The 27,836-nt window shown below is 39.9% G+C and overlaps 1 protein-coding gene across 1 annotated transcript in view; it reads right to left on the bottom strand.

Annotated features, from left to right (window-relative positions):
• The window catches only part of ADAMTSL1 (ADAMTS like 1), a gene marked incomplete at its 5' end in the record, with an annotated part of 230,910 nt that overhangs the window by 29,591 nt on the left and 173,483 nt on the right, over window positions 1-27,836 (bottom strand). The window contains 3 exons of the mRNA XM_018556868.1: window positions 12,439-12,567; window positions 14,595-14,774; window positions 23,184-23,312. Of these exons, the coding sequence (XP_018412370.1) occupies window positions 12,439-12,567; window positions 14,595-14,774; window positions 23,184-23,312 (438 nt within the window). The remainder of the gene's footprint in view (window positions 1-12,438; window positions 12,568-14,594; window positions 14,775-23,183; window positions 23,313-27,836) is intronic.

Below are 27,836 nucleotides of genomic sequence, written 5' to 3'. Positions count from 1 at the left end.
TAAAGCAGGCTACTATTAATTCAGCATCCCGGCAAAAGAAGCTATTTGCGTAGATGGAAGAAGTGCAACATGTGGTTCTTAGTAAAATGCTCTGTACACAAAGTGCATGATAATCCACTTGACCTGTGTGCTCACTTCTCCATGGGATAAACTTGTCAGGATACTGATGAATCTCATATGCATTATTCATCCACAAAAGACTATTAGTTCGATGGATTGTGTGTATACACAAACCAGATACAACTAAAGAGGAAGGCAGACAAAGGACACCAATTGTACCTTCAATCTATACACTTTGAGGTTATTTGAGGAATAATCTATAGTGCAGAGGGAAACCATGCTGCACTGTCCTCATTATTATTAGCAAAAATAGGCTTTTTGTCTTACCTGTAAAATTATTTTCTTGGAGCCAATTACAGGAAACAGACTCCCTGGGGTTGATTTACTAACCTTATAAACACACCACGAACATGTATACACCTCTGTAGTGTGTTCCCTCCCAGCATGATCTATGGGTGGAATCTAAACACCTTTGTAGTGTGTACACACCCAGCAGGTGTGTTGTGCAAAGCCTTGCATGAATTTGCAAGGTAATGTTGTGTAAATTAGCTCTACATTGTGTTGCTTGCGTTGATGAATGCAGGAATGTAAATGCATGAGCTAACCATTTTTGTCTAAACTGTGAAGCAGCATTATATATGCATCATGTGCATGATTTTTCCATATATGGCATTAGTGGAAATATGCTTTTAGATACTTTTTGGTTGATAAATACGTTTTGCTGTGTGAAAATCACATGCACCTGGTGCGTGCGTGTGTTTAGGTTAGTAAATCACCCCCCCTGAGTCTGAGACCATTGGGTTATGCAGCTGCCTCTAGGTGATAGGACAGCCCTGTGAAACTTGTCCCACTCCCAGCAAATTTTGTATCAAGCAATAATTGGGTCAGTTGGGACCAGTATGGATCATCAGAACACCATCCGTCTCGATTTTGCAAAGATGTTGAGACAGAATTTTCACAGAAAGGAAAGCATAGATCAGCCTGATCAGATCCCACAGTGTCACCCAGGCATCTGGACCGGAGGCCCGGGGATCCCTGGTGACAAGGGTGTACAGTTTGTTGATGAATCTGGATACCAGAAGGTCTACATGACATATCCCCCACTCAAGACAAAGGTCCTGAAACACTTTTAGATTTATGGACCATTCTGCATCCATCAAGATTTAGTTGCATGACGTCTGGTGCGTTGAAGGGACAACCAAACCACGCTGAGCTCTATGATGTTGATTGGGAATTGAGATTCCTATAAGGAGGAATTCAGGAACAGGTCTTCTGCACAATGGACATGACCCTGGACCTGTAGTTGGACCTATATGTGCTGCACAAAGTGCCAAGGTTAATGCCACATGCAGGGATACCTGAGCACATTACAGCCCAGGGTTGGGAAGGGTTAGAACATTTTGGTAAGGGTTAGAACCTCTATCTGTTTTCTTACATTTGTTTTATTGCTGTCTATGTCTCTGTTGGAGACATTGTCACTTACCTCCTATACTAATGACCACTAGAAAATAAGAAGAACCTCCCTAACATGAACTAGGCCAATAATGAAATTTGACAGGAGTTCTAACTCTTCCACACCATACTAAGGAGGTGCTTCAACTGCATGGTCCCTGCTGAAGAGCGTTTGCTCAAGTCCTGGCCCAGTGACCAGACAGGAAGTGAATGGAAACCTTCCCAGTGAGAACACAAAGAACAATAAAGAGTCTAAAAGATTATAACACTTAGTTCTACTCTATATTGTTTTACTGAATCTGAACTTTAAATGAGTTAATGCACCCTGATTTTGATTTTTGGGCTAGTTTCAGCAAGTGTAGCTAAAAATCAAGCAAACTTCACTGTAAGTGACATCATCATTCTGGAGCTAGCATAGAGGAAACAGTGCTGCAAGTCTCCCCTGCAGCAGAATCAGGTACGAAAAATTTGTCTAATTTAATTATTTTCCAATAATCTACAGTGAAGTTCTGACTACATTAGTTAGTATAGTAACTTTAAACTTCACAATGCATCGGTTTTAATTTGCATTTTAAACTAGTCTTTAATGAACGGGGATTTCTGGCACCACAAATATACAGAACACTTAATTAATATGGGTCAGAGGGGGAAATTCAATCTACTCTGCAGCAGCCAACTGAAACATGGTCATCCAGAAACACACATTGGCTTACAAAGGAATGTTTGGCTTTGTATATGTTGGAAAGTTATGAATTACCTTTGCTTGAGTGTTGTGATTTTAAACAATAAACTTGAATTAATTCAATATATAACTGAGCTCTACAAACAGCACATCCACAACCTAAATGATTCAATATCAGTGATTTTATTTTCCCAAAAACCTTCTTTCCAAACACGTTTTGAGGAAGAACTCAGATAATTTTAAAAAGTCATGACCGGTCTGTCATGTTTTTAATAATTTTGCCACAAGCCTTTTATTAAACAAGAATGTAAATTCCTTAGGGATGAAAGACTATAAAAAAAATCAATATGTATATGATGAGCTACAGCAGAGTATTTCAATCTGTGTTATATTAATATAAGAACAAATTGATACCTAGTATAAGTCAGATTATTTTTTTTATAACAAACTTCTTCATAGCCACAATGTCCCGCCAGCTATCAGTCTATTTCTGGTTTGCTAGCCAACACAAGTAATTTTTTTGTTAAGATGTCTTACTGTACATAACGGCAACTATGAAAAAATAAATAAATCTTATAGCTAAAGGTACCCATAGACAGAGATACATGTCTCCCGTGAATACTAACAGTTGAATTGGCAAACGATCATATATGTATGCTACCTTCATTTATCAACTACGTCCAGTGGCGTAACAATCACCATAGCGACCCAGGCGGCCGCTATGGGACCCGGGGCAAAGGGGGGCCCGGCCAGGACATCTCCCTGATGCCGTGTGGGCCGCCTGGGTCGCTCTGGCATTTCAGGCTGCTGGCTGTCACTGGCGGCTGTGAGGAGAAACACACAGCCATTCACATGTGCAGCACCGCATACTTCCTCACAGCCGCTGCTGAGTCGATGACAACCAGCAGCATCGGAGGAGGTGGCTGGCCCGTCGTCAGCAGCAATGGAGGAGGCGGATCCCAGCGATGGAGGAGGCAGGTCTTAGCGATGGGAAGGCGGGCCCGGCGATCGAGGAGGTGGGGCCCAGTGACGGAGGAGGCGGCAAGCGATCGTGGAGGAGAAGGAGGCGGACAGAGGATCGGCCAGACAGGTAAGAGGGCTTGACCGCCCACCTGAGACCCTGCAGAGGTCACCATGGAGAGTCTATGGTGGGCTCTGCAGGGTCACCCTCAGGTGGGCTGTTTGGGTTATCAGGTGGACTTATCCAGAAATCACAGGGCCCCATACAGGATTTTGCTATGGGGTCCTGTGATTTTTTAGTTAAGCCCCTGACTACGTCCAATCTGGCCAAACATCTCTGGATCAAGCCATCATCAGAGAACATAGTGATCACCTTAAGAGGATTTACCTACATAGTTCTAATGTTCATCAATTAAGGACATAAACATGTGCCTTCACCTGTTGCAAGCAATCATGTAGCGTCCTCATCTCACTACTGCTAAGTAATTAAGCATTAAATGAACTTATTCAAAGAGTCTCCTTATTCTGCCTGTGTGCTAAATTATATTTACGGCAACAGTAAATGTACAAGTGATTTTAGACAAGGCTAGAAATCATGAGACTTGCAGTTTGGGACCAAATTTAGGGATTAGCCATAGGAAAGAACTAAGAAACAGCTTACTGTCTTCTAAGAGATTAAATTAGACTTTTAGCTGAAGCAAATCTTTATGTCTAGGTTGAGAGCCTGACTGCCAACAAAAACTCATAAAGACACCTGGAAGTGGCAAATTAGAATCACTTCTGCAACATAGTTCTGATATTCTGGTACTTGCTATACCTCTTTAGCTTGGCTTATATTGTTGACACAACTTCCTCCTAGTTTTGATCATTTAGCTCTGAACACTGTTTTGGTACACTGACTGTAAGCCTGCTTTGAGTAGGAGGGATCTGATAATGGCCATGGTGACTTTGCTTGGAATATGGTCCTAACAACATGGACCAAATCAGTGCTTTGGGAACATGACTCTAAACATAATTTGAGCAGCTTGACTGGTAGAGTATAATTTATTGCCTTGAAGCCAATCATCAGCCAAGACCTTTAAGTTTGCATTGCTTAGACTGGAGAAGGATTAAGCGTTTGTCAGGTTTTTATTTAGGGTATCACCAAAGGCATTGCACTCTCTTTTTGCATTTGGATGTTCAAAATGCAGGATGGATTTCCAACAAGTTTTTTTTTTTATAGCTGCCTGTGTCCCATTTGGGGAGATTTCCCTTGATATCCTATCAGGACAGGAAGTAATGAGAAATCCCTCTAATGAGACACAGTAAAAGAACACATTTGTAGTAGAGTGAGGATGGGTTGTAATTCCTGATAATTTTTCCTGTCAGCGACTTCCTGTCCGGTGACAATAGCACCTCATTACTTCAGGTTACAGGCTCAGGGTACAGGCTTCACAGACAGGCAGAGGAATTAAGGGAGGAAGTAAGGGACACAGCCAGAAACAAAATTAACCGAAATTTTATTCCAAAGCTTGAAAAAAATATTAGCTGTAATTTGATTTTTTGGGTCGTTGTATGCCAGAATTTATGGCATTGAGTGTCAATTTTAACCTTTTTTCTTAGCAATAACCTTGTAACATGAAATGCCAGTTGGTCTGTTTGCAGCAACTTCACCAGAATTAAGTACATTTCAGTCATTTGCAGAGAGTGGTTTGGACGAAAAGAAATAATTGGATTTCAAGGGCCCAGGGGTTGCTAACAGAGGGGAAACAAACCTCAGATGTCCTAGTTATTGTTTTTAAAACATAAGTACAACTGATATACTGGGGTTGATTTACTAAAGGCAAATCAAATATGCTATTCACTTTGCAAGGGAATTTGGACTTTGCAAGGGAAGTATCTCCTTAGCTTAGTGAATGAAGTAACATTCTGCTGACTTCCATCATCAAATGGTGTGCAAGCAAAAATACTTTTTTTTTAAAATTATCCTTGCATGTGATTGGTTATTCTTTGCAAATGTGATCACCACATTCACTAAGCTATGGGGAACCTTTCCCAGCAAAGTACAAATTCCAATTGTAGAGTGAACAGCCTATTTACTATTAGTAAATCAATCCTACTAAGTCTAATGCAGAAGTTCTGCCACATCATCGTAGCCTGTATCCCTATAGGATTAATAATCACTTGAAAGGCAGATGACCTTTCCATTGCAACATGCAGACATACATAAACATGCACTGCTTTATAGATGTGTGTAAGTAATCAGATATAAAAGACCCTTTTTCTTAAGGAAAAAAATGTATGCTATGTTTACCATATTGTCAGGAGGACTGTAATATACATAATAAGGTTAAAATATTTTAAAACAGATTTCAAAGTATGAGGTTCCTGTCCAAGACAAATATTATACAGGACATTCAGTCAAGCGCTAGCGTGATATATAACTGTTCATTTAAATATGGTATGCTCACAGTAGAAGGGGTTGAATGTTGATCAAATGCCAAAGTGAAAGCTAACACTGAAGATGTGTTATTTTTATCAGCAGGTATCATCTTAATTTCTCTTCCGATTTTCTCATATTGGAATTCTATACTATTACTTGCTCACACAAATTTTCTGTGTCGGTGACTCACAAGTCTATAAATGTGTTAATAGGAGAACAGGCAGATGAAGAAATGCTGATATATGTTTATAGGGACTCGCTGTATAATGTACTATTGCTGGGATTTGTAGTCCTCTATAGCCGGTGCCATTCTGCATTCATTGCTGTATAATTTTACACTTTCCTTTGCACTATATTGCACACCACACTATTTTTTTTCCACCGCTCCAAGCTTGCTCCTGTGATGGACTACAATCTCAATACAAACTAGTAGTCCCATCACTGGAGCCATTTTTAATTTTTGTTATTGTTTATCCGATTAACCGATTAATCGAACTTAATAATCGGCTAACTAATCGATTTTGAAAATAATCGTTAGCTGCAGCTCTAGACTTGTGTAACTAGTGCTATGTGCAGACAAGAAAAAAAATCTTATTACTACAACACAAGTCGCTTTTAAGGGTGGATTGTTCTGAACAAGATCTGTGATACTGCATTGAAAACTGAAAAATGAGGGTAGAAGGAAGGGAAAAACAATAGATACTTTATTTGAACACAAATAAATAATTATATAAATGAGAGAATGAGCGCACAACTCTTAAAGCATATCTAAACCCCCAAAAAAATGTAATTTATCGCAGCTTAACAAGTCTTAAATGATGCTACATTAGCTTTCTTTTTTTCACCTGGTGATCTGACCAGTAACACACAACCTGTTGGGTAGCTCCATTCTGTGGAGGGACAACAAAGCCACCCTTTGACAGTAGCAATGACAATGGACTAGATGGACTAGCATATTTAGATGGACTTCGCTAACTAATTAAATCCAAACTCCAGCTAATGCTTTCTAAGCAGTTACCTCAACTGTTTTTTTTCCTTTTGGAATAAAAGCTAACCATTGTAAGCACCCCTTTTCCTGCACAGCTTGGTCTGTTAAAAGAAGTTGGAATATAACAGATTTACTGGCTGGATCACCAGGTGACAATAAAGGGGAAAAGCCTAAAAAAAGAAAACACATTTAGGAATTGGTAAGCTACAATATAATACTTTTTTGCTTTTGGGATTAGTTATTTCAAATTTTGAAAACATAATAAATGTCACTGCTTGGAAATTCTGGATGAGAAGCAGTTCTAGAAATAAGGCAGATGGGATACTACAGCATATCCTTTACATTATGACCTGTTCTCTAAATTAGAGGTTTTCCCACAAAGAGTTGGTCCCTGACTTAAACTAATTGGGATATAAACTCCCATAAAGCCTACTGTTCAGTCAGTCTGTGATACTGACTCTATTGTAGCACAAGTCTATTTGTATATATCACAGGCATTTATAGACAGGGCTGAGATCCATTAATTTCTCCACTGTATGCATAACATCTTTGTTCCACTTACTTTATATTAGTATTTATTGCACCAAGGAACGCATCTCTATCTTTGTACTTTATTATAGATCTCTGTACATTTTGGCTGCCTCTCAACATTTACTTCAGCTCTTCATTTCAACCTGTTGATGTGCTGAGATTTATGGTTCTAACTGTGAACTAATCTACTGGATATTGCATTTTTCCTAGAGGAGTACCTTGAAGCTACTTGGCACCTATGCATGGAATAAGTTGGGTCTGATTTTTATTGGCATGTCGCTGCCTATGACATGATATCATGACATCATTGTGTCTCTGAACAGTTATACTAAACTGCACAATTCGTTAAAGGTGAATGCCAGTCAGAGATAAATTTGCCAATAAATGTATATGCAATTGGTTTACAAGTAAGCTGCTAATGTACCTGCACTGAAGGTCCAAAGCAGTTCTTAGCAATTAAGAAAAACACATTTTATTTGGTTTAAATGTATAATTAAAAAACAAATGAACCATTCACATATGAAAATCATATCTACAGCAGATACACAATAATGCTTACTACTGCAATGTTAGAATGAAAGTGAATCCAAAACTCTACTCTTTACCACAAGACATATGAAATTCACACACCTACTATCAAGTTGGTATATTTCTAGGGGGGTTATTCACTAAACATCTGAATGATCCAGCTGTAGCTTTGGCTGATCCTTCCGCTCTCTTCGGCCACCAGAGCCCTTCAGTTCGAATGCAGCTATTGCTTTTCACTATAGCCCGTACAGTAGCCGAAGGCGGCCAAGCGGCTCAGCCGAGATGCAGGCATATGCTGCAGCTTGAAGGCTGGCCGTTATCCCCGCAAATGACAGCTGGGTGGACACAGCCGTGATCTCACGGCTGGCTCCGCCCAATCGTAATGGCAATGACAGATCAGCATCCCCAAATGACAGCATCCCCAAATCAGGAGCTCCCGAATGCAATTCGGATCCTGAATGCCATTCGGGTCTGGGAGCCATATACATATATTACTAAAGCTGAGGCTCCCAGACCCAAATGCACTTTGGAAATTCGGATCCCGAACGCCATTCAGGTCTAGGAGCCTTAGCTTTAGTATTATATGTATATACTGTATATGGCTCCCATGCCGTAACGAAAATTTGTCTTCAGACACATTCGAATGCATTAAACCAAAAAAACATCTGATTGGCCACAAAAGTCACATGTCCGATTCAGTTTAGTTTTTGGATGTGTCCGAATCTCTGAATATCAGAAAATCCATCTGAATTTTGATTCGGAACGAAGCAAATCGCACATATCTAAGTAGAATGCACCTATGCACGTTTTATGTAAGGGCTTACGTGTGCATGAACCCTCATGAATGTGTGCAATTAGTTAAAAGTGTATGTAAACAGTAATATTAAACTTATCTTATTTGCTCCCTTTTGATCTGTAAATTATACCATTAAAACCTTTTTGTTATATCTGTTTAACAAGTGTAAAAAATCTCGTGAGCTGCTAAATAATTTCTGGTGCTCTCTGCTGTACTTATCAATTACACTGTTCAGAGCTATCTGGGTGGACTACAAGACACCTCCACCCTATGTTATGAAAAATAGGAAAGTTGAAGGTGTTCTGTAGACCTGTCCTGGGATCAGAATGCTGCTCCCTTTAGAGATAGAGTATGGTAAGTATTATCATCCTACAAGAATGTTATTACTGTCAGGATCATCAAAGGAAAATGAAGGTGAAATAAAGAAAAATAAAGAAAAGGAATGCAGCCACCACATCTGAGAACTGGTAAGCTGCAATATATTACACCTTTGTTCTTATGTTTAGACACACTTTAAAGACTAGGTACAGGACTGGAACTCTGCAAGAAGTCAATGCTGATAATTGCTACTGGTTGTAAAATTCTAAATAGTTACTTTTTTAATGTTTACTTTTAGGGGACTACAAATCACAACGGTGACATAAATACATGGTCAAGCATACTTATCTCCTTGTGTTTCTGTGCCATTTTCGTGTCATATTTCCTACCAGCTGTATAACAGCAGTAAAAAAGGTTCCCATCTATTCTTTTAAAAGTGTGAGTGGGATTTATCAAGAGGGTAACTAGGAGAATCAGGTGCCCCTCTAGCACAAAACAACCTGTTTTTCATTAAGCAAACATTTTTGTCTATACCAGAACAAAAGAACCAATAAAGTGTACTAAAATCTTTACTAGTCTGGGGAAAGGTGGTGGTTTCTTGTAAACAAAACTGGAGCTCTACTTTCATGGTCTGTGGTCTATATATCTTATCATATTTTTTCCACATTGTCTTTTTTTAAGATATTTATTACAAGAAACTGTAAAGAAGAATCACTTTGAAGTTGCTTCACCCCTCTCCCCCACTCTCCTTGTGCCTTAATGCCAGTGTGTGCTGAACAAGCAAAGCTCCATCACTGCCTGGTAGTAGTTTGCCCTCTCCCTCCAACCTCTTACACATTTCTGTTGACCCATCGATATGATATGATATGGGCTGCGGTACTGTCAGAATGAAACAGATGGTATTAGCAGGTTTATGTAGGCACCGACCTCTACCTGCATGGACTTTTATTTCACTGACAATGGATTTTAGTGTGACGAAAAACATTGAAGTGTACATATTTCTTCCTTGGATTTGGTTCTGTTAAATGAAAAGGGCGATTTGTACAGGCAAATGGATGCATTGTTGGGGCTACAGACCTTCCAGCATAAATATTGAAACTGAACTAGACTTTAAACAGAAGCCTATTTTCCTAATCCACCACTTCAAAAACCATACAGAAAACAATTATCTAGCCCTTCAGTAGGGAGTAGGTTATTTCCAGCATTACTGAACAGTACTGAGGTTTAGAACAGTTTCTAAACCTCTAAACTATTTTTACAAAATACTTGCAGTTTATTTTGGAAATTTTATGATAAAATACATAAATATAATATGGTATAAAGACTATTTTTTAAATGTGTTCATGCTATGACAAAGCATTTGTTTGGGCAGCAGCTGGAGGTTCTAATTATTGTCCTATGGAGTTCACAATTCATTATTATTGCCACCATGGAGTTCACAAGATACTGGAAATTTTAGGATCAAGTACATGAGTATGTTATAACATGAATATGGTAAAGACTTACAAGATATGACAATAGGATATTATAAAAATCATTTCTAATTAATTCTCAAGTAAGGTTTTTTCAAGCTTAGGTCACTCACATACCAGTGGCAAGAGAATGACTGACTGCAGTAAAGACACATTTGTCCCCAAGGCAATCCTGTCGCGTATGAAATATTTGTAATACAAGGCGCATATAAAAGTTATGTTTAAAAACACATCAAGCTAAACCTATAACCTTATGGTTTATGATTTTGCATACAGTGATTATCTATCATGTGCTTCAGCATAGAAATTAGAATCCTGTAAGGACACTAATTCTCTTTGAAAGGACAATCTGAGCCCAAAGAAATAGGATATGCCCAATTCTAACTGGTACATCCTAGACAAAGGAGATATTACTAGAATCTTCAGTATCCATACAAGCCAGTGGTTCCTGCTGAGTGTCACTGCAGACACTAGGTGGCAATAGATGGGAAAATATATCCTTGCGAATTACTGTTAGGAAGATATCTGCCCACTTAAGCAGGTTCCATGAGCACTGGGATCCCACAGTGATGATTTCATGATGGTAACATAGTTGCATGTATGGTACTCTAAAAACTTCCTCTGCCTGGTAGCCTGAGCAGCAGCTGTAGGTGTTAATAATCCCCCCCAAGGAGTTTAGAGGTGGCCTGAAATTCAGAAGTAATGCTCACAACCAGAAAAATTGCTTGTAACTATTGAGCATCTGTTACATGGCCAAGATGCAAGGATGCTACTCTGTCCCCTGCAATTTTAACTCAAGTCCTACTTACAGTAAGCATGAGATTTATCCTAGCACAGCGATACATCTCCAATAGAATTCACAAGGGAAACGTTGGAGAAATTAGAATCTCGCTATGATGTATGGAACTTTTTCTACAATAACAAACTTTAAGGAGTGTCCCACTGGCATGTTCTACAAAAAAGAGGTGCAAGCTGATATGAAATCCTGCTGATCTGAAGTTGCATGCTGCAAAGGCATGAGAAACTGACACAGATGTCAGCCTCTTGAAAAAATAATAATAGAGCAAAAACACAATAGGCTACAGATAAACTTTAACTGTGAAGTCTCACGTGAGATTTAGCCGTGTATTTCACGCAGACAGGTCCAAGCTTGGCATAAAAAGCAAATAGCAGAAGCATTTTATAAGAAATAAAAATTTGCAGATTCTTATTTATTGCACACAAGCAATACATATGTGTTACTTGTGAATGATTACCTGAACTCCTTGCCATTTCGCTGCATGCTAAGCTTCTGAAATAATTACTCATTGAGGATACTGTCCACTTGTATTACAATTTTGTTGATATTTAAGAAAATAAAAAAGGGCCTTTTTAAATCATTGGTGATTACCTTGTTTATATTATGGTGTTTGAGATTGCTGGAACTTAATATACTAATACACTGTTTAAGGTAAATGTAAACCCAATCACTAAAATCTCAAAGGGGGCTTTGAAGTGCACTAAGGGCTCTGCATGGGGCTGGAAGGCCCTGCATGGGGCAGGGTGTTGTTTTGGGAGTTTGGGGGTTCTGAAGGAAGCTAGGGGACTCTGCAGCAGGCTTGGTGGCCCTGTGGGGGATAAGGGTCCTGGGGCAACTGAAGGTTTGCGGGCACTAAGGGGAACTAAAGGCTCTGCAGCTGGCTGGGGCACTGTGGGAGGTTGGGGGTACTGTGTGAAGCTGGGCAGTACTGCGGGATGTAGGGGATCACTGTAGGTTGTGGGCTCTCAGGGAGTTTAGAGGCAATCTGGAATGTTGAGAAAACTGTTGGAGGTTAGAGGATCAACAGCTAGCTGGAGGCTGTCAGGGGGCTGGTGGGCACAATGGGGGCTGAATACAGCATATATTCCACCTCCCTTCCCTCACTTACTTCAGACCTGCTATTAGTACAGGCACCACTGGGAAAGGAAATGCTTTTCTCTACTCGGTCATCTGATGGGTCATGTGGATAGAGGAAGTACGGGACTCCCTGGCGGCTTTCAGTACTGATGGCAGGTCTCCTGCTGGTCTGCATCAAGGGAAGCACTGATCACAAATGCCTCCTTGTGACTCCAATGCATGCATAATCGAGTAGTGCTTGGTGCTAGAACACTCAGCCCTGGCAATAGGGAGGGGGCATGCAGTTCCCCCTTATGATAACACAGATGCCCCTCCTGCCCCCCTTTTCCCAGCCTTGTATTATAGGAACTTACCAATCAATGCCGTTTCACCTGTGTTCACCATTAAGCTGTTGCCAACAAAAGATGTGAGCACAGAAGGTAATCCAGGACCAAGTTCAGCAAAAAGCATCAATAGTCGCTCAACTCCAAACAGGTCCAAAGCTGGTTCTGCAAGAATTTTTTACAAAATCATACAATGAAATATAAAATGACAATACACAGTCATACAATCATTGGATAATAATAGCAAAATCTTATGATCATTTTTTAACCATAATTTTAGCAATTCGATTTTGCTTTGGCTGCCAAGCTAAATATGGCAGTCTTTTATGTAATAACACATCTAAAGCCAACTCACAGGTGTGCTCTGAAAGTGTGGGTCAAAAAGATCTGTCATCTCAATTTGATAATAAGGGGTTCTAGAAGGTGGTGATTACTGCACCCTATGTAAAGTATACCCAAAGTGCTGTATGCAACACCAATGCTGAGCTTTGTACCGCTCCAATCGGAAACATTATTAGGAGTCTAAATTAACTTTGGTAATGGCATTGATGTGAATAAATCCTTATTGTAAAATCTGATATATTTAGTAATATTAAAGCATGTCTAAAGCCATTTTCTTTTTTTGGATAGAATAAGGAAGGATTGAAAACCCAAAGTTTTCCCTCAGGAGCCTCTGTTTATTAGGTGCATACTGCACAGTGACAGCACACAACTGGTACACTGTCACTGTGCAGGGAGCGATACAGGAAGCTATAGCAGCTTACCATATTGCTTCTTCTCCTCTCGCCCCCATGATCAGGAGGCCGAGGGGAGAAAGAAGTGTTGTCAAAGAGCAACAGAGAGCTGCCCACTCCTTCTGGTGAGTGTATATCTGGACCAGGGGCGGATCCAGAGTCTATTCTCGGGAGGGGCACTGCCAGAAAATTACGTTTTACTTACAGAATGGTTAATATTTTATTTAAGACAGTTTCCCGGCCAACCACAATTAAGCCGGACAAACAACATGCAGCCGGCTTCCCGGGCAATCAGGAAGCCGGTTGGCATGTCATTACCCGCTGCCGGCTTCCTGATTACCCGGGAAGCCTGCTCCATTCAATTGAGGACTACAAATCCCAGCAATACCATTATACAGCAATGCAGAATAGCATCAGCAATAGAGGACTACAAATCCCAGCAATACTAATATACAGCAATGCAGAATAGCATCAGCAATAGAGGACTACAAATCCCAGCAATACCATTATACAGCAATGCAGAATAGCATCAGACTCTGTATGCAGCTTCTGACAGCGGGGGAGATGAGAGGCTGCACTTGTTGGTGGATCCAGGGATCAGGTGAGTATTAAGAAACAAAAATGTTTTATTTTATGTACCCGGGGACATGTAGGGCTCATTCACACTGGAATCGGCCGGCATGTACAGCTCCATGCTGCGTGCACAGCCGTATCGGGCAGCTCCCGGGAAGGACAGGTGCTGCGTGTGATTAGTAAGCTATAAGGTACTTAAATTAGCACATATTGACTGCTCTTTAGGATTTATTAAAAAAATGGATACATAAAACATTGTCCCTATGTTAAAGATTTTAGAAAGTGCGATAGCTTTGAAGCTGCAGCTATCTTGAGCTCTCCTTAATTTCCCCTCTGAATGACTCCCATCATTCATCAGTTACTTCTCCCCTGATCCATACTGTTGTTTCGGCCTTCTCACAGCTATGAGCTTTCTCTGCCATCAATAATTTTGTTCCTAAGCTCTACGTTAAAGAACATATCCCTGGCACCCCCTTAGAGGTGCGTGTAACCAGTCAAACAATCACCAGACTGCACAGCTAACATCTGTAACACCCAGTGGCCAGCAGGGAGAAGTAGGCACACCTAAAAGGATCCTATAATTCTTTTGAAAAGACCTGATGCAGAATGTGGTGATGTTTACAGGAGCCTGCTGGCCTCTTCCAACAAACTCAGAGCAAAGAGCAGCAGACAAACCCAGTGATGACATTACCAAATCTAAAAAAAAAGTATTTCTTGAAAAACGAAATTATTTGATTGAAAAATGTCAATTGCATGTTGATCGGCAAGGAGGGGAAGTTGGGAAACTGTATGGTTACACTACATTTCAGCTTTAGGTACTAGGCAGTTTGCTGGAAAAATAGCACATACAATCTACTTTATTAATAAAAGTATATATACCTATAACTTGAAGCAGGGTTGATTCTGATACCTCCCCGTGTATGTTAGTTGCTTTGCACATATACAGTCCCTGATCAGGATACGTTATATTTGCCAGGAACAAAGATGCATCACTATGGTGGGGAACGTGGTGTAATCTGCTTTTATCTCTGAACCAAGTCACATCGGCCTCAGGAAGACCTGCAGAAACAAAATTTGCATTAATAAAATGTTATTTTACTGTAAAAAAAACCTATATATACATAATACATTAGCAACTAGATTTATCATTTGTCTTAGGCCTCATTCACACGAGAAAAAGCCGGCACGTACAGCTCCATGCTGTGTGCACGGCCGTATCGGGTACCGGGCACCCGGGAAGGACAGGTACTGCGTGTGATTAGTACACAGCCCCTGTCCTTCTCTATGGGAGTATGAGGCCATAAGCTCACCCCAAGTGCAGGTCCGTACGGATGCGGATCCTTCCTGTCAGTGAACGAGTACGGACACCCGTATGTACGTGCAGGGTGGCGTACAGCCACGTACTCCCATAGAGCAGGACAGGGGCTGCGTACTAATCACACGCAACACCTGTCCTTCCCGGGAGCTGCCCGATGCGGCCGTGCACGGAGCTCTACATGCCGGCCTTTTCTCGTGTGAATGAGGCCTAAGTAAGACCTCTGCGGTGTTGCCCCACAGTTACTACATTCAAACTTCAGTTCTCCCAGTGCACGTCATGAAGTGTTCTGGGGAAAATATTAGGTAAATGAAAGGGGATAATGGAAAGGCTATACTGAGAGGTGTCTGTCGTTTAATTGACATTAAGTCACTCAAGTATGACATTTTGGAGCCAAATTTTGTGTAAGAAACTAATAAAAAAAGAAAAGATAACTTTCCCTGTTACTCTGCATCTACTGATCATTTATATATGCTGTTTTTTTTACTAAAAGTAATCTATGCTTATGCCTTTTGTCTTCAAAAGTTCAGTTTGAATTATCCAGGTTGTGTCAGGATTACTTTAAAGTGAACTTACCAGTCATTTTAATCATTTAAAAGTAAAAATAATGACTGAGAACAGACATCAAAATATGTCTAAAACAATCCTCAATTTTTTCATTATGGATTCGAGCTAGGGATGTCCAGATACCAGTTCAGATACCAGTGCAGATACTTGGCATTTTCATGAGAACTGCCAGGGTTGATGTGGTTGCAGCTGGGACCTGGTTCTGGCGCTTCACCACTGTCCTGAAATCATTAGTCTGTATTGTTTCAGAAAAACTGTCACATGACAATAAACAAAATTGTATCAGTACTTGTATCTGTGAGTACTTGGACAAGTATCAGTACTTGTACTTGAAAAAATGGTATCGGTGCATCCCTTTTATATATTTATAAAAACAAAATCATACAATAAAACAGAGATGTACAAATCCCAGGAGCTCCGTATGTTCCTTAAAAATGACAGCTGCCTCCTAACTTTTGAATGTTTCTCTAGTCTAGTCTTGGAGATGGAAAAGTATCTGTACATGTACTTGTACCGAGTACGGTACTTGGTATCAGTGCATCCCTAATTCGAGGAAAGACTTCAGTCTCACCAACTGTCATGAAAGTACCACCACCCTCCTTGGATACAGTAATGACATTTGGTGTGTCCGGTGCCTAAAGTCAGGAAACACAAACTCATTGGGGGTTGATTTACTAACAGCAAATAAGCTGTTCACTTTGCAGGGGAATTTCCCTTTACCATAAGTGAATAAGGTGAAGCTCTGTTGACTTCTATTGTCCAATTATGTGCAAGCAAAAATCCTGTGTTTTTTTTTAATCTCCCTTGCATGTGATTGGAAATTCATTGCAAAATAAATTCTCACCACATTCACTACCCTGAAAATTCCCCTGCAAAGTATACCCTCTAAAGAGTGTACTAAAGAGTACTTCAATACATTTTGTTAAAACTTCTTTGCACATATTTAACCTTGTAGTTATGACAAGTACTTACTTGTCTTCATGCAGTTTAAATACAGATAGCTACAGATTTCATCCTTCACGTGATCACCACTAGGTGGCAAAAGCGTATTGTTATCTCTGTTTTATAGAATAAGGACACATGCTCGATTTTTCCCATTGGAGCTCTGTGATTTTTAATGAACTAATAATCCTAGTAATTGTTTTTGCTTTTAATTTTTAGCTCATATGCTTTCAATTGCAACCATTTTCTCTTTTTATACTTTTGGATGGAGTGGATAGACTTAAAAAAATCTGTGAGGTTTTAATTAGGTTTTTATTTATGTGACCCCCCTGGTCCCTTATGACACTAAATGGGGGGCGGGTCACCAGCACAACAAGCCACAGACAGCAGGAGTGGTCAGAAGTCCCAATCCTTCCACTATCTATTACACATGTGTTTTTGGTTTTTGTATTTTCTATTTGCTCAAATGCTTCCCATCACTAACTATGTTAACATGAAGTGAGGGGACATTTCCCCTATAGGGATACAGGCGGAAGGGAAAAGCTGCCAGGGGCTGTAATCCTTTTCTGCTCTATCCAAAATAAAATGCTTTAGTTAGAGTTGGACTTTAATAATAGCACTAATCTGCTTTAAGATGACCATAGATAATACCATCTAATTGTACAATCTCCTTTTGATTCTACTAAAAACTATGTAATGTAAGGACCTGCTCCAACATATACAAATTAAATGGCTTGTTTAGCTTTTCCTAATAGTTTGGTAAACGAAGAAATTTGTTCACAGATTGTACAGTCAGATTGTAACACACATGGCTACCCTTATAGTTGACCTTTACCAAGAGGTGCTATAAAGCAGGGTTTGAATCCAGTTATGTAGATCTTCCCTGCCACTGATCAATGACCATAGATGTTGGTGGCCATACAATTTGCTTTTCTTGTATGCAACAAATACTGTATGTGTACACTCTGCCAGAAAGCTGATCGAGAACATATAAGAGAGATCTGACTGTAAGCCCAATGTTAGTCTATCGGCAGATGTGCGTTTGTTTATATCTGATTACCCCCCGACTCCATCCAGGTCCAGAAAACAAAGGGGAGCAGAGTTCCGTTTTGGCGGACCTGATTGTGATGGATTGTGGGTAGTTTGATGTGAACAGACACATGTCCACTTACATCAGACTCCCCATAGACCAACATAGGTCCGGTAAGTTCAGTTTTAACCTTAAACTTGCCACAGTGACATGCGTTCCGTACTGCTTCAATCAGGAGGGAATCTGTGCACAGAGTCCATGCTGATCAGAACTGACAGTAGTATTTATATTTTTCCATGTCTAGGTCAAGTCTTATTTAGCCTTACAAGCCGGGCACTAGATTACCTAAACGGTCAAAATACATGTTACAATCTAACCTGCACACTAGAGGCTCACCATCAAGCTTCTCACTTATGTGGTCGCAGATCTTCTTTAGGGTAGCTTCCAATTTCTGCACTAAACACAGTACACTACCAGGCCTGGACTGGCAATCCTGAAACTCTGACATTTGCCAGAAGCAATAATGATTCTCGGGATGCTTTTGGGCCTCTTTAAACAGTGCAATTGTTATTTTACCTTTACTTTAGAATTTACTTGACTTTATGGACTGAATTAGCAGTCTACAGTACATACACAAACATTATTGCTCCTTTGGGGGGGTGACAGAACTAGGGTCTGTGTGGGCCAATGTGTTTAAAAAACCAGATCTGCTTTTTGTTTTCATTCTGGCAGAGTGTACTAAACATCATTCTATATCAAATAAATAATGTGTATAAAGTTTTGCATGTTGGAATTAAATCAGCTAACATTAAACATCATTTAAATGCAACTTAAAATGTTATAAATACGATCCTATGCCAGATAAAAAAGAAAACTATATTATAAAATCTACTTATGGACATCCCAAGTGCCTTCTGTCCTTCTATGGAATGCACATTAATGTTATCTCCAGGGGCCATAATGCACTAAGTGTCATCATTTTTTCGCTAATGTAATCTTCTGCCACAGCTTATCAAAACCTGTCAACAGACAGCCCATTCCAATGTCTACTGGCATCGATGGCGGGAGCCAAATGTCATATTTACATTGCACAGCTCATCCTTCATCTTCATAGTTACAGTGTACTGTCTAAACTGCTCATCCAGTAAACATTTACATCTCCTATCCAGAGAGGGGACTGAGTGTTGTCACAATCCTCTCATTGAGATCTGGCATTTCTATGATAAGAGGGGTATCAATATTTTTTCATTCTTTGTTTAATACACCACAGCTACATAGGTCATTTTCAGTCTTACGATCCCTCTTGCAGTAATGACTGAAAGCAATCTTCCACAGACAAATATCATCAGCTTATTGTGACATTACTACCGTATAATTCAAACCAACCTTTTTCCTTAGAATGCCTATGCACAAACAGTTATTTGCAAACAGTACATTAAAGCACAAGTGTCATAGAAATGTTAACACGTTTTTGATGACAATTTCCTTTATCTTAAAGCTGGACATATACTGGTAAAATGCTGGATGGTTTAACGTGGATGGGAGAATTACCCTTGTGGAGCTATTGTATTCTGAATATCCAAACAGTTACTGCTTCTAATTGACTGAAGTCACCTTCAGGCTGTCAGCTTTTGGCCTGGCTTCATCAACAAAACACCATAGAGAGAAGGGTGCTTTTATAGTGCCAGAACACACTCCGTGATCCCAAACCAACGTAGGCAATATTCTTTGACATAAGTCAAATAAAAAATCAACTTTCGGCAAAAACATTTGGCCTCACACAGCTCAAATTTTGCCCGAGTCAGCAGGAGTTAGACATAATTTGAACAGTGTATGTCCAGTATAACTATAAACAGTACAGTCAAACATTGCTTTGAGTTGGAAGAAAAGAAGCAGCTACTTTGGCAGGTCTGAAATCTATGATAGATGGACAGGACTTTCCCATGTCTGCTTATCTATGAGCATCCTTAAGCCGGCCATACACAGCCCAGAATCCCATTCGATTTTTGCTGTACTGGGCAAATTTGAGCTGTAGGTGGCCCTGTGAGCACCACCCAGCGCAACAAAATTTGGTTAAAAAACTGGAAGAGACCTGTGGAAAATTGTAAGTACATCCAATCAGATGCAGTCACTGTTTGGGTGCCCACTATATGAATACAATAGCTGGCACTAGAGATTCCTTTTTCGATATTGTTTAGCATGGATGGGGGGAATAGAATAATTTCTCTTGTTTAGACTTGTGGGCTAAAAGAGAGAAATCAGTCCTCCTATCTAGCTGTGTATTGCTAGCTTTATACTGTATGCACAGGCATATCTGCTGTCAGTAATGCTGAAAGAGCCAAAACAATTGCTATGGTTACCAATTGTTTAACCTATTAATAACATGATTCAATAAACAAGGTAGCATATCTGTTAACTGGCATACCTTTTCAGACAGCGAACTGGGTTAATGTCTTGAACCTGCTGCAACAACCCAGAAAAAAGTAAGGGCTTAGTAAAAAAAGGAGCAGGGTTTTCACGGGACTGGATCACCCAATACTGAAACTTGTTAAAGATGTCACCAGCACACCATATTGTAGTAGGATTCTGGAATACATATGGATCACCCAATAGACACATGAAATGTCACCTGATTTAGGAGAAATGCCACGCCTTAGCATAAATCACCTATAGCAGGCTATGGCTTCCATAGAAAGAGAGAACCTGACCGCCACAACCTAGCACAGTTTTTAAAGGGGCAACACAAATATTCACTGATATGCACTCACATGTGGCACTTTGTGACCATGAGGAGTGGCATGGTGTCAGGTGGGTCATCCAGTGGCTGCGAGGGACTAAGTTTGATCCGCCGGGTGGAAGACAAAAAACATTTTTTTTCTTTTTCTCTTCCATTGCAACATCAAGTTACACACATTGTCTGCTCTATTTTTTGGTTTTCCCCTTTCAATTTGGTACTAGATCCTTCTTCCCCACCTGGTGTACCAAGCTTAGTCCCTCGCAGCCACTGGATGACCCACCTGAAACCACTCCTCAAGGTCACAAAGTGCTGAGCTTCCTTCAAACCACGCCACATGTGAGTACATATCAGTGAATATTGTGTTGCCCCTTTAAAAACTGCGCTAGCTTGTGACACTCCTGTTCTCTCTTTTTGTTTTTCCAGGATACACACCAGGCACCCAGGTCTGATTTCACCAGGAGCAGCACACCAGCCTTCAATACCCAGAACCCCCCCCCCGAAGTGCGCTCCCCACAAATTGGACTTTTCTCTGAACTTTTATTGGCTTCTATAGAGAAGCACTAGGTAAGTTTTAGACAGTAGAGATTGTTTGGAAACAAAATACTTCTCATGTGTTAGTTGTTATGTTTCCATTCTTAAATATAGCTAAATTGTATCAATAAATTGATAGCTACATTGTATCAGTAAAAAAGACCCTGTTTTGGGTCCTGTTTCCGCACAATGGCTCAAGATTTTTCTTCCCTCAGCTCTGACAACCATGCCATATTCAATCTTGTACGGGGTCCTCTTCTGGAAACACAATAAAGTTACATGACTAGAGACAGAGGGTCAACCTCATTCATGACCTCTCCATAATGTCTAGGGCTCTAGGCCATGATGCTTGTCAGGAATGCAGGGGGCACAGCACAAGCACTAACAGTCACCACATCAATGCAAGTCTCCTTTCTGGCAATTTCATATGCTAAGAATATGGAGAGAATAGTGCATGCAAATAGTAGGGGGCAGAAGTGTATTTGCCAAAAAGTAAAACAGGACAGAGAAATGACAGGACATTTGTAAGTACTCATCCTTCTGACAATTTTCTCTTAAACCAGATATTTTATTGCAGTTTTCCTTTAAGGATAATGTATAATTCTTTTAACAAAGACTGCAAATGTTTAAGTCTTTCAGCATGTTTATCCCTCCTCGAATGGACATTAACAGTACTGAGAGACACAATCACACAATGTATTATTCTGGTATATCCTTGGGTTATTTGTTTATAGCTCCAGAAGAAGAATGTGTGACAATGAGAAATACAAAGTAATGAGGTTTTGAAGTATACTGAGTGAATTATGCCTGGAGATTCCCACAGACCTCTGTTCTGGGAACCATCACATCAGACCATAACGACAGACTTGTTTACTTGCAGTGTCCTGTTCTAGCTGTGTGGGGCTTGATTTGTTTTTAAACAGTCTATAAAGCAACTGCCTTCCAGACCCTAACACTCAAAATGCCCAAAATAGAAAACATTCAGAGACTGGCTACAGAAAAAGTAACATTAAAAAAAATATATGAAATTTAAAATGTAAAGTGATATTAAAGTCAAAAAGTGTTTAAGTGTTAATGAAATCACTTACAATGGATGCTACTCTTTAATTTTTTAAAGTTTTAGGGGTTTGCTCACAAAGCTAGCCGAAGGATCAGCCGTAGCTCAGGCTGATCCTTCGGCTAGCTTTGGCCGCCTGAGCCCTTCGATTCAGGAAGTTCAGCGAAGCAGAGCTGAGAGAGTTGGAGCCAGATGTTCGGAAACATGATGACTGCAAGTGTTTGGGCAAACATTGGAAATAAATACTTTGCTGGGCAATGTATATTTATTTACTCTGGATTCAATATTGATAAAAAAAAGTTTGAGAGTTTAATACTACTTTCATACATGTGAATGCATTATATAGCTGTATTATACTGCAGACTGGTTTAGTTGTTTTTTTTATTTGTATGAGTATTTTACCCACAAAAGGGAACCAAGCGGACCTAAAATATTAGTTTACAGGATAACCAAAACCGTTATGGGTAAGTCACAGTATGTATGGCATCATTTTCTTAAGAGGGAATCAATAAATGGTTCTGAGTGGAGTGGTAAGCGGAGACAATTCACATATACTTCTTTTTTTCTGAAGTCCTGCTCTATATTTTGTACTTTTGGGTCCAGATCTCTGTTTGTTTATTCTTATAGACTTATAAAGGTTTGATGTATAGCTTACGTAAACAGATCCAAAGTAATCGGGGATGAAAGTGTGTAAGAGTGTGAGTTTTCAGAACAGAAGAAAAAGGTGAAATGGGACAGGAGGGGGAATGATACTACCCTTACACCTTGCTCCTCCATTCACACATGAGAAGTGGAGTACCCCTTGATAATGGACCTATGTTGAGGTAATCTTATTCATCAGAAAGTGTGAAATAAATCATTTCCACTTTTTTTCTCTATTTTATAGTGTCTCTGTGATACAGCTCTTCCTGCTAATAAACCTCTCCCCCAGATGACAGCACCAATGTAATCCAGTAAAAGAGTGGGGAATACCTATCAGACTCCTGAAAGGCTCTTGTAAGGATAGAAGGACAGAGGGTACCTAGACACGTTCACATATGTGGACGCTCTCTGTTGCTTCTAATCAGGTATTATATGCAACATGCACACTTATTTATTGATTTGTTTTGTCACATTAAACCATGCTAATATATTCCTGGTTGAAAGCCAAACGTTGGCTCTTAAATATAAGTCCACTTTAAACTATGTACATGCTTCACATCACTGCTGCATTGTACGTATGTGTCCTCTCCCTTTCAAAAAAACACACATTTAATATTCTATGAACAGATTACAAGTTCTAATCTTACCGGCTACTTGGCAAAGGATTGTTACATTTGTACCCTGAATAGTTTTCACCACACTACCAACATCGGCGATGATAGAAGGAGCATCCATATTGACAAGCACATTTCTGGAGGTCTTTATTAATGGTTTGCCTGGAGACAAAAAAACACGTATTATGATCACTTCACACCATTAGTTCAAAGACAAGCACCATGAGGTACCCAGTAGAGAGAAAACCTGCTGCTTTTCAGTAAGCTGTCCATATGAGGCATGTCATAAAGCATCTGTGCTAATCAAGAATGGATGGAGAAGACTGCAGGAGAGCAAGCCTGGTTTAAACACTTACTTAAAATCGTCACAGGGGATAAGAGGTCACGAAAGTAAGGTCAGATAGGCAATAACTTGTGACATGCGCTGTTAATGTCTAATACATACATGTAACATGAGCATTATTTCATATGCAAGAAATCACATTACAACTAAAATTTCAAGGTTACCTATAGGGGATTTATTAACAAAATATGAATGGAAGCCCATCGTAATGGGAGTGCTTTACGGGCTTAGGTAGTCCCTCTCAGAAATGTGAGACCATCCAGGATTAAATATTTGGTACTATTCAATTCTTTAATCCTTACTCAACTTGACACTCTCCTCTGTGACATTATTGGTCACATATGTGATAATATGCACTTGTTAAAGATTCCCAGTTCCTTACTGCTATCCTGCTCATTTGATAACCAACACATGGTTCTGATTCCTGCCTACAACATGCTGGACTGCTTAAGGTACATCCTTGGAGGTAACAAATTTGATTGAACATGTGTAAAATCGCAGTAACTATCCTTCATAGACAAGAAAACCACAGGCTTTACTACAGATCTACTCAAGTTAAAGTGCTTTGTGCAGATGTTTTTGTTTTCCATTTCAAGAGCAGACCTGTGTTTGAGTTAAGAAATTAAGGGATATGTGTTTATGTTTTTGATGCAGGAGAAGCCTGTAATGTTTAGCAATCAGGCATGGCTTAATCTCCTCAGAATTTGGGTAATATGACTATATGATCATTTCATTAGAAACATTATTGAAGCCTTAATATACATGATACCTCAAACATATACACTGACAATTAAATCCTAAACCTAAAAACATTTTTAAAAACTAACAGGTAGCTAAGAATAAAACCATGCGACACATACTGTTTATGAGAGCTGTTTTATCTACCAAAGGATGTGTGTTTCTATCCATCAAAGGATGTGTATTTCTATCCATCAAGTCCTGAGATTTCCACAGGCCTGACAGACAGCGGATACAGAATGGTGACCTAAGTTTTCCCTACTGCAGATAAGCATATCAGCTAGGTCAGTGTTTCTTAACAGGGGTGCCGCAGCAAAATGAAACAAAAATGTCCAAAGTGTCAATTACAAAACATAATTTCTCCCCTCTCCTCCCACTTGCAGTATTAAAATCCTAAATTGTGGCTACTGATAGCTTTTTTTTTTTTTTTAGCAGCCAATGATGTCATTGGTTGCTAGGAATCAAGCAGGTAACAAAGTGTCAGTTTGGAGGCTTTATGCAGACTACCACAGCTGGATGAAAAATACAATGAGGAGAATTTATCAAACCTAGAGCAGACAAAAACTGGAGCAGCTGTGCATGGCAAACAATTAGCTTCTCTCTTTCATTTTCAAATCTTAACTGAACAAACTGAAAAGAGAGGCTGATTGGTTGCAGTGCACTGCTGCTCCAGTTTTTGTCTGCTCCAGTTTTGATAAATTCCCCACAATTTGTGGTTTTGATGGGATCATTCGTAAGTGTCTCTATGTGAGCGGATCCTTTCACGACTAAAATCTTGTCACTTGCATCTATGTTTCATTTTTACACAAGGACTGGGATGTTACCCGCAGTATATTACTTGCTGATTAAGCCAGCCGATTACTTGCTACATTTCAGAACATTCTTAAATGCACATTATTCCCTACAGCTTGCATGATTTATTACTCTGGACTCTTTGGGTTGAATTTATGAAAACTAGAGCACACAAAATCTGGAGCCAGGGGCATCCCCAGGTGAGGTATCACCCGGGGCGGCCGTGGGGTCACACCCCGCTGAGATGCCATCACAAAATCGCGTAATGACGTCGCAGATGGTTACCTGCAGGCGGCCACTCTGGGAAAGTTATTGTGCAGGTGGGATTATTGTGTCTTTTTATAAGAATGTGCATTAAAGGAGTTTGTATTTTTCCATGAACCTATATTCTCTTTATTTTGTTGTTATTTGTATCTTCCATTTATGGTTGGGCCTTGGAGTTTAACCTGATGAACTAGTTTATTTTCTTTTTTATTTCAACGAGTCAAAAATTGCAATTTTATTCATTTAAGGGATTAAGTGAGTACCTTGCGGCACCCCCCGCTCGCTCCCTAGCAACCAGTGTCATTGTTGAATGCTGTTGTGCGGCCTGCACAGCAATCTTTGCTGCCTCTCCCCTGTCCCTGCAGCACAAGCTACTATCCTGTAAAAGCTGCCCTAAAGCCTCGTTGCAGCTGAAGACATCATCGGTCGGTAAAGACACTATCTGCGGCCACAACTTAATATTTTGATACTGCAAGTGGGCAGTGGAGGGGAGAAATGACGCCGTGCTCAATCCATATTCTTTGTAATTCACACATTTGGCACTGAGACTTTGGGGCCCCACATTGTATATTTTCTTCCCTTTATATTTGTATAAGTGCAGTACGTTATCAAGTCAATGGACTGATACGCGGCATATCGAGACATGCAGTAATGCACCCCGAAACTATGAACAGGGCCTTACAATGGGATGCCTCCAGATTCTGCATAGTTTTGCAGATTCTGCATAGTTTAAAAGTGTGTAGTAACCCAAAAAAAGGTTGAAAAACACTGATCTAGGTCACTTTCTAGCCCTTGGTCTGTGATTAGACAGTCAAAGAGCAGCAGAAGACTGATGAACTCATTTATCTGCTCACTGTGTTCTCTTCTCCTGTTAGAATGTTACATTGCATACATTGTGTCCGGCCCTCCTCCTACTGCCTTTACTTTTACAAAGCTGAGGCTGATACCAAGTCAAATACTTACATAGTTGTATTAAATTTTTTTAAACTTTTTTTTTAAAATATATAATTGCATTAAAGGAGTTGTAAAGTCCCAGTATGTAGTATCCTGTTATAACATCAGCATTGAAACAGGAATACATACTTGAGGAGTTTTTGATAATGAAATGAAAGCTTACTTGAGAAAATCCTTATTATGTATTGAGTACTGCCTTCTGTCTGCCCCTCACTTTCATCAATTTCCTGCATTCCCCGTGTGTTTTGCGTCTCTTTCCCTGCTGCTTGATATGATGCAATCTTTTCCGAAGACTACATATACTATCATGCATTGTTTCTAGCAAGCAATGATAATGTTATATTGTTCAGACTTTGAGTTGTAGTTCTGAATGCAGTGACACAATTAAGTGCTTATTCACAGTGCTGAGTGAAATTGTGTCAGTTCATTGAAGAAGTACATCCTAGGGGCATCTTCAATAAGTTTACAGACTTTTAGATGGATATGGTTATTACGGGTGGGATGGAACATATGGAGATTCAATAGAGAAATACATATTTATTTTTAGTGTTTCATCATAGATAGCCTTTACTTAGTGTTGTTTTAAAATCTGCATGGAAATCTACTTTAAAGGTTATAAGATGTGTCAGCTGCGAATTACTTTAATGTACAGTTGCTCTATAAGAGAAGCCAGTTAGTATTTTCTGTTAGGTAAATATACAAAGAAAATATAATACTCTGTACTTGTAAATGCCAATTACATTATATATACTGTAAGACATCCATCTGTTTTATATAGCTGGTATATTTTATTGGGTAGATTGGATTAGACAAATTCTAGTAAACATGTATTTTAATGTTACTTAAGAGGCTTGCTTTTTAAATAAAAACATCTATGCACATTAAACAATCTAGAAGCCTTACGTTTCATCAGCTTAAAGCTGGCCATACATTATGCAAATTTTGGCCGCTTTTTCAGGAACTCGCTGTCAGCACCCTTTCGGCTGGCATCCCTCGATCAGCTGATCGAAGGAGCCAGTCGGAAAATCTTCAAACAAACACATCCGGCAGACAATGAGCCGGCTGTTGTCAAAATACAATAGAAACAGCAGGGGATTCCTCGATCAATGCTTGTATAGTGTCGATGAATGCATCTGCTCTATTTTTTTCCTTCAGCCTGCGGGTTGAACGAGAAAAATAGAACAGTGTATGTGTATTGCCAGCTTAAGCAGTTACTACACAAATAACAAGGGATGACATGTTACTCTGGTATTAATGTTGAAATTGCAGGATGAAAACAACAACACATATCTCTTAAGGGCTAGTTTACACAAGCCACAGTGCCTGCGTACCGCTCCGGTGCAGTCAGAAAAAAAGTGAATGCAGCATTTTTTCCTGACTGCACCAGATCGGAACTCAGGCACTTATGTGCCACGTGTTCCCTTGTAACCAAACGCACTGCGGCCGTAGGGCGTGGCTGAGGTGCCATTGAGTTCAATGCACCGCCACACCCCCTTCCATCCCAAAACAAAGTGAGCTAGCCGTAATGCGATCCAGTGCGTTCCGGACATAATCAGGCCAGAATGCACTGAGGCTGGTGTAAACTAGCCCTGAGT

This window comes from Nanorana parkeri, unplaced genomic scaffold (genome assembly GCF_000935625.1).
Source record: "Nanorana parkeri isolate BGI_ZX_2015 unplaced genomic scaffold, ASM93562v1 scaffold256, whole genome shotgun sequence".
Lineage (NCBI taxonomy): Eukaryota > Metazoa > Chordata > Amphibia > Anura > Dicroglossidae > Nanorana > Nanorana parkeri.
This window is presented reverse-complemented; position numbering and strand designations above follow the sequence as displayed.